Source organism: Jatropha curcas, chromosome 9 (genome assembly GCF_041381405.1).
Source record: "Jatropha curcas cultivar XTBG-Jc1 chromosome 9, XTBG_Jcur_1.0, whole genome shotgun sequence".
NCBI lineage: Eukaryota > Viridiplantae > Streptophyta > Magnoliopsida > Malpighiales > Euphorbiaceae > Jatropha > Jatropha curcas.
The window spans coordinates 27,358,607-27,369,653 of record NC_143159.1 but is presented as its reverse complement, the minus strand read 5'-3'; the positions used below and the strand labels follow the sequence as shown (position 1 = coordinate 27,369,653).

Below are 11,047 nucleotides of genomic sequence, written 5' to 3'. Positions count from 1 at the left end.
AAAATCCTAGAAATATAGAAAAGTTTCAGGTCTTTCCAAATAAAATAACTCTTAATAAAAATTATTTTTAAATAGGACTTTATGCTTCCTGCTGAAGAAACACTCAAAACTTGCTTAAATAATAATTCTTTTAACGTAAAAACAAAGATAAAATAAAAAAGAAAATTTTGTTGAAGTAACGTTCCTATACACTACAGTACCAAAGTACCAAAAAGAATGTCATCGGCTATTCTATTTAGGCATAGAATATTACATATGTTTTTTTTTTAAACTAAAATTATATATTTTCTCATTTTACTTATCTTTCTTCTATTTAATATATATATATATATATATATATATATATATATATATATATATATATATATATATATATTTTTTTTTTTTTAAATTTAAAAATTTAAAATTTTTTTATCTCTTTCCTAATTATAAATATTTTAAACTAAAATCAACTATTGATATAAATTTTTTTAAATTACAGTGAAATATTATATAAATTTTTACATTTAATTTTTTTAATTTTTCTTTATCTCTTTTAATTAAAATATTTTAAATTCTAATAAAAATATTATATATATTTTTAAATTAAAAATTTTATTGACCAGTTAAAATGTTGTGAATTTTATTTTTTTATCCCTATCCAAATTAGAATCTTTAAATTATAATCAAATATTACAATCATATATTATATTTTGTAAAATAAATATTTTTTTAATTGCTATTTAGAATATCTTAAATTACAATGAAAAACTATATATATTTCTTAAATTTAATTTTTTTAATATTTTTTGTTTTTCCTTATCTATCTGCTAATTAAAATCTTAATTAAAATATTACTTATATTTTTTAAATTGAAATTTTTTAATTAATCATGTCTAATGATATATTATAATATTAAAAATCTGACTAAAAATATTTCAGAAAACTGCATTATTTCTCCTCATTTGGTATAAAAATTTTAGATTTTAGAGCATTTAGTAAAAAAAATAAAGATAAGTTAAATATTTTATATAATTACATAAAAAATTAACTAAAAATTACAAAATAAATATTATTTTAATAAAGTAACTAAAATTGAAAAAAAATAAAAGAAGTTTTATCATGTTCATGTATTATCAATCAAGTTTGGAAGGAAGACATCAAACTGAAAACAAGCGGAGACAGCCGGTGGCACAACCGAGATGAGAGCGTGAAGGTACTCGCCGCCATATGCGTGTGGCCGTACTATTTCGCACGTACAGAAAAGGAAACGTAAAAAGGAAAAGAAAATCTATGCAAAGTGTCATCACTTGGCGCATGACCAACAAATTGCATAAAAACTGTATATAACAGTAGCCAAACAGCTGATTCCAGACCTGAGTTCTTACTCCTTAATCTTTCATCACTTAGGGCTTTCAAATTCTGGAGCTTAAGTTTAAAGGTACTTTAACTATGTCTATCTCTGTTTTTTACAATTTTTGATTTTGATGAGTAAGTTCTACATTTCTCTGTTATTTGGTTTATTCTATAGGTATGTGAATTTGGGACAAGGGTTTTCTTTTATTTTCACAAAAAAGAAAAAATTAAATTTTCAGTCCATTTTGAGTAAATTTGATTCTGAAAACCAGCAGCTTGATCATCACTCGGGTATGTAACTGCATAAGGAACAACTGACTGTGCTTTTGCTATGGAGTTGAAGGTCTGGTATCTGTCCTTTTTATTTCCCAAAACTTTGTTATTGTTGCTGTTTTTTCATTTTTAACTAAGGGTTTTGTTCAAATGATTCATTTCACCCTTACTCCTTGAAAGCAAAGAAGTTTTGGAGCTTAATCCTTCAGTTTATAGCTGTCTCATTGTGTAGCTCAAGTCCATTCTGAGACGTACAAAAAGATCATAAAGTGTCATGCTTTTTGCAAGTATATTAAATTCTTTATTATTATTATTAATTTAGGTCATTTTATGACACAAAAAACAAAATATAATTTTTCCTCCTGAGTTCAAACTAATTAAAAAGTATCTTAACAAAAACCTCACCTCTCCAACAAGTATATATGGAAACGGTACTAATGAAAATATGATGGTTGATAATGGTAAAGGTGAGGGAAAAATTTTTGGTGGTGGTTATAATCGCGATGTGGTCTTGTATGTGCATTTTGATGGTAAAGGTGATCGTGTAATAGTGCTGGTTATAATGATAGAACTAGTGGAAGTATAGCAACAATAATAGTGATGACAACAACACGGTAACCTTGGATGGTAGCATTCAATGGTCCTAAGGAATCCCATAACTTTTTTCTTGGCAAATGAAGTGTTTATATATATATATATATATATATATATTATTTGAAGAACTTCTTCATTGTAGTGTATATTGTTAATAATGTGTAAATGATATAAAAACCATGTTTCTTTATTATTCTGCCTTTTTCATTATTTATTATAGCCTAATGACATTAAATGTTTTAATTTTTTTCTTTGCTGTGTTATCATTTTGGATGATTATGATAATCTATGTCTCAAATACACTGAATTTAAATCATGTAATATAAATTTTTCTTAGCATATAGGGAAAAATTTAGTGTTAAAATGGTCCTTAGATGGCTGACTTTATTATGTATCCTTGGTAACAAAAAGAAGTAATGGGAATATATATATATATATATATATATATATATATATATATATATATATATATATATATTATTATGACTTAACTAATGTAGCTTTCTGATTCATATTTAGGATTTATATAGTTTGTTCACTTGTTTATTTCTAGTCTCTCTCTGTGCAAACCCACACACATGCAACTCGCTTGAATTGTCATTATTTAATTGATTGATATTCAAAACATATGATGATTCGCTTATCGTTTATTTTGACCAAATAGGGGCAATAAGATTTAATTTACTTTTGTGAATGTGCGTTAAGAGTTTCTTCCTCTCTTGATTGATTGTGTATATAATTGTACATTTTGTATGAATTTGCAGTCAAAGCACCTGACTCGGTCTTGACTTAGCATTTGCTTTTCTAGCATTTGTTGTTTCTTCAAATGTAGAATAATGACTAGTGCTGAATCCTTCATCAATGTTCATGATCATGGCACTGCTGTAGATAAGAAAAAGGTTAGAGTTCAATGCAACTATTGCGGTAAAGTGGTCAGTGGATTCTTTCGTCTCAAATGCCACTTAGGAGGTGTAGGGAAAGATGTTATCCATTGTGAAAAAGTTCCTGAAAATGTGAAGACACTATTTAGAAATATGTTAGAAGAAAACAAAAAAGTGAGTCTTACAAAGGAAGTTGGAAAACTATCTCAGCCATATCTCCCATCAAAGAGAAATTTGTCTCCTGCTTTGGATTGCTTCAAGCATATCAAGCATGAAGCTAGTCAAACTGCTAGTTGTGGGAGCAGAAACCAGGCAGAGATTGATTCTGTGGTAGAAGATTCTGTAACAGAACATCATCTGATTCATAACAGAAAAATTGATTCAAACTCAGCCATAGACGGTGAAGAAAAAGAAGATGCATTGTCAAGGCAGATTAAAAAATGCATTGGCAGATTTTTCTACGAAACGGGTATTGATTTCAGTGCTGCCAATTATCCTAGCTTCAGAAGAATGCTTAATGCAACTCTTGGCAATGGCCAGGTGAAAATTCCTACTCTTCAGGAGTTGAAAGGGTGGATTCTCTGGGATGAAGTGAAAGATATGCGACATTATGCGAATAACATTAGACATTCATGGACCAGCACTGGATGCAGTGTTCTGTTGGATGGATGGGTCAATGAGAAGGGTCAACATCTAGTTAATTTTGTGGTGGAATGTCCTGAGGGTCCAATTTATCTTCGTTCAGATGATGTTTCAGCTATCATCAATGATATAGATGCTCTGCAATCATTACTTGATGGAGTTATCGAGGAGGTAGGGATTAACAATGTAGTTCAAATTGTAGCATGTTCGACAACAGGCTGGGTGGGAGATGTTGGCATGCAGTTTATGGTTAAACGTAGGACAGTTTTCTGGAGTGTTAGTGTATCCTATTGTATCAAGCTCATGCTAGAGAAGATAGCAACATTAGATTGCATTCAAGGGACACTAGACAAGGCTGGGATCATTACAAAGTTTATTCATGGACATGGGGAACTTTTGAAGCTTATGAAAAATCATACCCATGGCTGTGACTTAATAAAGCCATCCAAGATGAAATTTGCTGTGCCTTTCTTGACCTTAGAGAATATCGTTTCAGAAAAGAAGAACTTGAAGGACATGTTTACTTCATCTGAGTGGTTGACCTCAGCCTGGGCTTCCAGTCCGAAGGGAAAGAGAGTGGTTAGTCTGATGGAGGATCTCTCTTTCTGGACTGGAGCTGAGATGACCTTGAAGGCAACTATACCGCTGCTACGTGTTCTCAACTTGATTACTGAGACTAATAAACCGCAAGTGGGTTACATATATGAAACAATGGATCAAGCAAAAGAGACAATTAAAGGGGAATTTAAAAACAAGAAATCACAATATATGCCTTTCTGGCAAGTAATTGATGAGATCTGGGACAACCATCTCCATAGCCCTTTACATGCTGCTGGCTATTATTTAAATCCGAGTCTGTTTTATTCGACTGATTTCTACAGTGATCCTGAAGTTGCTTTTGGCCTGTTATGTTGTATTGTTCGTATGGTACAAGATCAGCACACGCAAGATCTAATATCTTCACAGCTTGATGAGTATAGACATGCTAGAGGTGCATTCAAAGATGGGAGTGCCATTGACAAAAGAATCAATGTCTCTCCAGGTAAGCCTGATCTAGTTTTTTCTTTTCTTTTCTTTTCTTTTTTTTTTTTTTTTGAACGCTTGCGGTTAGTTTCTTCTTGGTGGTGTAATCGTGATAAAGAGAAAAATAATTTTGAAATTAAATCCTGTAAGTCTGAATGCAGTACAGTGGTGGTCTACTTATGGGAAACAATATCCGGAGCTGCAAAAATTTGCTGTGAGAATCCTAAGCCAGACTTGTGAGGGTGCTTCGAGATATGGGCTGAAGAGGAGTTTGGCTGAAATGCTTCCTAGGAATGGATCGAATTGTATTGAGCATAAAGAGTTAAATGATTTGACCTATCTTCACTATAACATGCACTTGCAGAACACACAATTCGGCATTGAAAGTGATCTTGATGCTGAGGAGATTTATCTGATAGATGATTGGATTGTAGACGAAACGCTGGAGACTGCGCCCAGCAATGGGGGCTAAGAGCAAACGGGAGGTAGGCGGCAATGAAGCCACTGTCAAATGTTAATGCAGAAGAATCATGTAAAATCAAGCGAAAGGAGGATCCTAGCTTACATGTATAGATGCAAATCTGTTTTTTGAAATTGCAGTTCAAACATTTGTAACTTGAGTTTTTTAACCATTTTGCGTTTATATTTTTGTCAGCTGGTGATAGTTACCAATTTTGAAATCTGCATCTCTTTCTTGATAATGAGACTAATCATGGACATGGAGGTGATCATAGCGATATAGAAATCCAATTATGGGAAGGTGTTCATCTTGCTGGGTAGTGCTATTTCTATTGTGTGACTAGAAGGCTAGCAAATATACCAAATAGCTTCACTTCTTCTGCAATTGAAAATAATTTGTGTTACAACTTGTTTGATTCACAGCCTTTTATAGCAAGCCCATGATATAAATTCTTCAGACTTTTCACTTTTCAGGGCCTCACAAGTCCAAGTTTTAGAGCTATTGTTTGACATTTTGGACACTGGAATTACACATTGATGGCCTCAACTTTGTAGATACTTTTTTAGAAGAAATCAAACTACAAATTTCAACATTATATTTTCAATTGCGTATAATATCATATTTTGCCTTTTAGATCAACAATGATGTATCATAAATTCTTCTATCACTCTCTCTTGCTCCTCGTCCCCTTTAGCTTTAAGGAATCTTGCTTCCAATGGAAAAATCTGTCCCAAATTTTCAATACCAATCACACCAGACCATGCATATATTCATAATGAACAAAAGAACTGATAATTAGTTTACCTTTTATGGGTTTCTTTATACTGTTATTATCCTTGGATAATTCAGAAGACCATCTGCTTTGTAGTTTCGTTGCCATTGATGACCTGATCCACTTGCATTATCCCCCAGTTGCCCACTTGGGAGGCTATTATTGACCAGATTAATATTAGAATATAAGAAACTTCCTCTGAGCCTAATCTTAATCCCCAATAATTACTCTCCGCCACCTCTAATTTGTATCTTTTGTCAGGACAATGCATGTTTTTTTTTTGTTTTTTCTTGTTCCAACAACTCAAGGGGACTTTCTGTTGAATTTTTTAAAAAATGAGAACAGCCAAACCAAGAGGTAGTTGGATCAGCAGTGGCGGATTCTTGAATACTAACCCAGTCCGAGCGTGGAAACACATGTAGAACAAAGGGCAAAAAAAAAAAAAAAAAAAAAAAAAGTTTACGCAAGAAATGGTCAAGTAAAGTGTCCTGTGAACTTATAGAATAAAAACTATCCAACTGATCTCAGAATTTGTAATGGCTGGTGGAAGTTTGAAATCAAGATTGCCCTGCCAATGGCATGTGTTAGAAGGCGCATCAGCAAACAGGTCTCTGAAATTTCCAATACAACTTTCCATTTTCAAGTATCAAGGTCTTACATTTCATAGGCTTTCCATAGTTTCTAATAAAATTAATTTATTTTTCTGATAAAAAAAAAAAAATACAAGTTGGTATCATATAGAGTTTTAGAAATATATTTGTAATTCAATTTATAATGGACAGAACAATGGAACCTGGCTTGCGGGCAGATGGTACCTATTGCTAGTACTAATGATGAACATCTTACTCTTGGAAAGTTCTTTCAATTTTCTAGGCATATACAACATATTTTAGAAAGTTAATTTTGATTTGAATGTCAAGTGTTTAAGAAAGATTTAATTGTGTTGAAGCATTATCCTCTAATGTATTTGTCTTCAAGAATCAGGTTTAGGTAGGTTCTGGTTCTGGTTTCCAGGGATCTATCAAAATGCAGGCTGATGAAATTGGACTACAAGATTGTACAAAGATTTGGAAACACAATCTCAAACACAACATAAAGTAGATTCACCGGAGATCGATTCGAGCAAAAGTCTTTCCATTGTGCTGATTTTGCAGTTTGTACTCTGGTCTAAGTAGAGGAGATGAAGTAATTTTTGTTAGGGAAAATTTGGCTCCGACTGGGTTCAAACTCGAGATCTCACAGCTCTAAAGATGACTCCGAAATGTTCATCGGTAAACCATAAGCTCTTAATATAGTTATTTAGCACAAATTCAACTCGCTTTTAATAAAATAATAATAAAAAAAAAGATTCAGAAACAATGTCACAAATCTAACAGATGACACAAGCAAGGCAACATTTTATTAGCACACTATAGTTACAACCCATTCAAGCATAATTTGATTAATTTCATCACAAAATCAAGTGGATCAAAGCAAGAAAGCACAACAACATATGAAAAAAGAAACAAGTGAATAAGCAACAGTCATTCGTCAAGCAGATTGTGCAGCCTCATGACGAGCTTTAATGGCAGCAACATGTTCATCTTCAATTGGCAGGTAATCAGTGAAGAGACTAACTTCAAACAGAAATCCTAACCACATCCCTAGAGATCGGAATTTCTCTATAGGGATCAACTCCACTTCAAGAGCTTTTCCAATCATTGTAAACTCATAGGCTATACCAAATGCCACAACATCAACTAGTCCAATCTCACCAACTCCAAAGAATGCATATGACTCTCCTTGAACTTGCAGCAGATCGTCAAGACGATCAAGATGCTGATAAACTTCTTCAATCACCTTCTCTTGCTCTTCCTTCCCTTTAGCTTCAATAACCTTTGTACCCAATGGGTAGACCTGTGATCATAATTTGCAATACCAATTAGACCAGAATGATGCTCAAAAACTTACAAGAAGAAGGTAAAACAGATTTCTCTTTACCTTTTCAACCACATATTTAGCCCAGAAGCGAGCTTTAGCTCTGGCATAAGGATCTTTAGGCAAGAGGGGACTGTCTGTCCAGGTTTCATCAATGTACTCAATTATGACAAGCAATTCTTCAATCGGTTTTCCGTTGTGTATTAGCACAGGAGTTTTCTTAAAAACTGGATCGTACTTGGCAATCTGACTATCATCAGAGAGGTCTTCTTCTATGTACTGAAATGTTGGCTCTTTGATCCTCAGGGCTACTTGTACTGTGACAGTATAAGGACTATCCCACTTACGAAATAGCTTTACTGGAACGTCTTGTTCTTCTGCCATTTCTGGGGTTCTGCAATAGAAAAGTAATTGCTGTGTAAATCGAGCTATATATTATTCTCAGCAATTTAACAGCTTTTTATAGGAAAAGAAAGGCAATGGGGTTTTCTTGATATACTATTAATAATTATTATTCCTGAAAATTCAGAAACATGGGCGGCTTGGCCTCTGGGTTTCTTGATATGTCGTATAATAGTTTCAGAGCTGATCCGCTTGCGCGTTTCCCACTTGGCCAGTTGGATGTCATCATTTCATGGACTAGATCAAATTTCAAAGACGGCAAATTGCTCTTGTGAGCCAATCTCTGGAATAATTATATGCGATGAACTGTGTTAGCATTTCAAATTAAAAAAGAAGAGAAGATGAGGATAAGATATAATATATGCATATATTTGCTGCATGGAATATGCATATAATGTCATTCGTTTGGTAAATCACTATTTACAAAGGCAAGAAAAAGACTTAATTACACTCAGGTACATCAACCATCAACCGTGGATGTATCAAAACAGTCAAAAATAATATTTTATGGGGGTGTACTTGTCAAAGTTTATCTCCATTTTGGGTTGACAATATATTGTTAAAGCTTTTGCATGGGTATATGTACTGCTTAACAAGGCCTTATAAGCCTTGTAAGTGAGCTTTTATATGTATTGTGTGTACAATATATGATATGAATGCGATGCATGCAAGTTTAACAAACACAACCTATTGACGAAATTTTTATTATTCTAATCCGAATATTAGCTGTCTTGATTAACAAATATGCATTCTTTACTCGGCATCAAAGCAATAATTTTACTATTTTAATATCTTTTAGGCTCATAGCACGTTGTCTTCCAAAAATAATGAATCTGTCTCCCTCACCTACCATTAACAATCATTAAATTATAAACTCGTTTCTCATATAAAATCGACTACAAAAAAGAAAAAATTATATTTTTATAAAAAAGCTTAATATATAAATTTCATCATTTATCTTCAATCATTATTTAAGTCACATTTCAACAATAATTATACTCGAAAATTTGAAAATATAAATGTCTCTCGTAGTTAAGTGTTGTGTTGGGTCATAATTGATCGCCGAGAAAAGGGTCACAAGAAACCAAAGTTTAATCTCAAATTTATGTGTTAGGCCTATTAAAAATAAAGTATTAATAAAAATTTATTAATAAAGGCAATCTCAATCCAAATACAGACACTAATACTTCAAATGTAGGATACTGGAAATTCAAGTTGCTAGATGAAATGAGTCAAATAACAAACATTATTTCAAGAAAAAGAAAAAAAAAAAACCCTATAATCAAACAGGAGCAAGAGTCTCAATATATTGGTAAGCATCAAGCCATCCAAATAGCAATGAATCTTTAATTCTACTACTCCCATTATTGCCAAACTCAAAAACTTTCTTCAACGTTTTGTCTTTGAAACTATAAGAAATGACCTTACTTGGTATGTGTAGCAATAGTGATGACTCTTCTTCTTTCTCTTCTTCAACTACACACAGCACAACAAAAGCATAGTAATTTGAACCAGGGTCAAGATATGCCCTGACCATCTCAGGAAATTCAGTTCTAGCATTATCCAAATCCACTTGGTATCTAACGCACCAACTAGAATAATCCCTCTTCAACTCAAAAACTCTAAATTTCAAACAACCAGAACCATATATTTCAATAAGATGCAAATGGCCACCAGACTCTCCAATGTACCTGAATCTCCTCTTGGCCCAGCTACTTGGGGAAGGAAGATATGGTATTGCTTCAATTAACTCCTTATCTACATCAAAGTACAAGCCTCTTCCTGTAGGACTAATCCAATGAACGGCGCCGTTCCAGAAAACCGCATTGTCAAAAACCAAATCAAATGGAGCAACGAAAGGCGATCCGGAAAGTCTCCACGCGCCAATTTCAGAATCGTATAGTTCGATTTGGTAATGGTAGAGAGAGAATTCCGTAGAACGAACACAAATAATTTTATAATTGCAGGATTTGGAAGGATCGAAAGCTAAATTGAATCCGAATATGGTTACTGATGGTGAATCGGTTCCGAGAGGTGGAAGAGCAGAGAGTTGTTTGGTCGTAGGGTTAGAAACGTAATACTTTCGTTTAGTGCCAACCTGAGGCAAAGTAGAACAGAGAAGAAGGCCATTGCAAGACTGGATGATTTTGAGCCCGTTAAGGAAATGGAGGGAGAGAAGAGAGGAACCGGAAACGGAATCGGAATTGAAAGAGAGCAATTTGAATTCTGAAGGAGACTTACGCAAGATGAGACCGGACACCGCCGGTTTTGGGCTGCGGCGGAGAGTGTGGGCGGCAGAGAATTGAGGAGAGGAAATGAGAGAGAGCCAGTATTTGGATACGGATTTGAAACGGAGAAGAGGCTTTACTGGTAAGCGAACGAGAATTTGAGTGAGGAGATCTTGGTTGGTCGATATGATTTCCGCAGAGGAATTGGAAATTTTCGTATCTTGCATTTTGTTTTCAAGGACTGTAATCATTAGCATTTACGCGCAAGCCGGACAAAACAGAGGAGGAAGCTCCATCTCCAACGTGTCTAATGTGTTTGAATTTCCATGACTGATTTTTGATTATTGGCTAACAAGTTTCAAATAATGATTTTTTTTTTTGGTAAATAAAAAAAAATTCATGGATTGGCGAATCTGATTCCAATAATGATTGAGCACACTCCAGGCGGCTGCCCACAGCAAAATGCTGGAAGCATGGAACAAAAAAAATTAAAAATATATATAATTATTAAGTTTTATTA

General features: G+C 33.5%; 3 protein-coding genes across 10 annotated transcripts; 1 reads left to right on the top strand and 2 right to left on the bottom strand.

The window, feature by feature from the left end:
• Window positions 1-1,124: 1,124 nt before the first annotated feature.
• On the top strand, window positions 1,125-5,428 carry LOC105640149 (uncharacterized). 7 transcript variants are annotated; one of them, XM_020681469.3, is made up of 4 exons: window positions 1,125-1,420; window positions 1,511-1,678; window positions 2,967-4,767; window positions 4,915-5,125. In XM_020681469.3, exons 3-4 carry the CDS (start codon window positions 3,039-3,041, stop codon window positions 4,986-4,988), a joined length of 1,803 nt encoding a protein of 600 aa, XP_020537128.1. In that variant the 5' UTR covers window positions 1,125-1,420; window positions 1,511-1,678; window positions 2,967-3,038; the 3' UTR covers window positions 4,989-5,125. The 7 variants fall into 7 exon arrangements, with proteins under 7 accessions (XP_020537128.1, XP_020537132.1, XP_089582349.1 ...); XM_020681473.3 differs by having other exon boundaries at window positions 4,899-5,037; XM_089726223.1 differs by having other exon boundaries at window positions 1,129-1,420; window positions 1,611-1,678; window positions 3,011-4,767; window positions 4,910-5,428.
• Window positions 5,429-7,357: 1,929 nt separating this feature from the next.
• Window positions 7,358-8,538, bottom strand: LOC105640143 (glutathione S-transferase U7). Its single transcript, XM_020681671.2, has 3 exons — window positions 8,397-8,538; window positions 7,961-8,291; window positions 7,358-7,876 (listed from the first exon to the last, which is right to left on the bottom strand). Exons 2-3 carry the CDS (start codon window positions 8,279-8,281, stop codon window positions 7,511-7,513), a joined length of 687 nt encoding a protein of 228 aa, XP_020537330.1. The 5' UTR covers window positions 8,282-8,291; window positions 8,397-8,538; the 3' UTR covers window positions 7,358-7,510.
• LOC149493935 (F-box protein At5g07610-like) lies at window positions 8,442-10,995 on the bottom strand. 2 transcript variants are annotated; one of them, XM_089725794.1, is made up of 2 exons: window positions 9,728-10,995; window positions 8,442-8,582 (listed from the first exon to the last, which is right to left on the bottom strand). In XM_089725794.1, the coding sequence occupies exons 1-2, from the start codon at window positions 10,782-10,784 to the stop codon at window positions 8,542-8,544; spliced, it is 1,098 nt and encodes a 365-aa protein (XP_089581920.1). In that variant the 5' UTR covers window positions 10,785-10,995; the 3' UTR covers window positions 8,442-8,541. The 2 variants fall into 2 exon arrangements, with proteins under 2 accessions (XP_089581920.1, XP_089581919.1); XM_089725793.1 differs by lacking the exon at window positions 8,442-8,582 and having other exon boundaries at window positions 9,419-10,995.
• Between the last annotated feature and the right edge of the window lie 52 nt (window positions 10,996-11,047).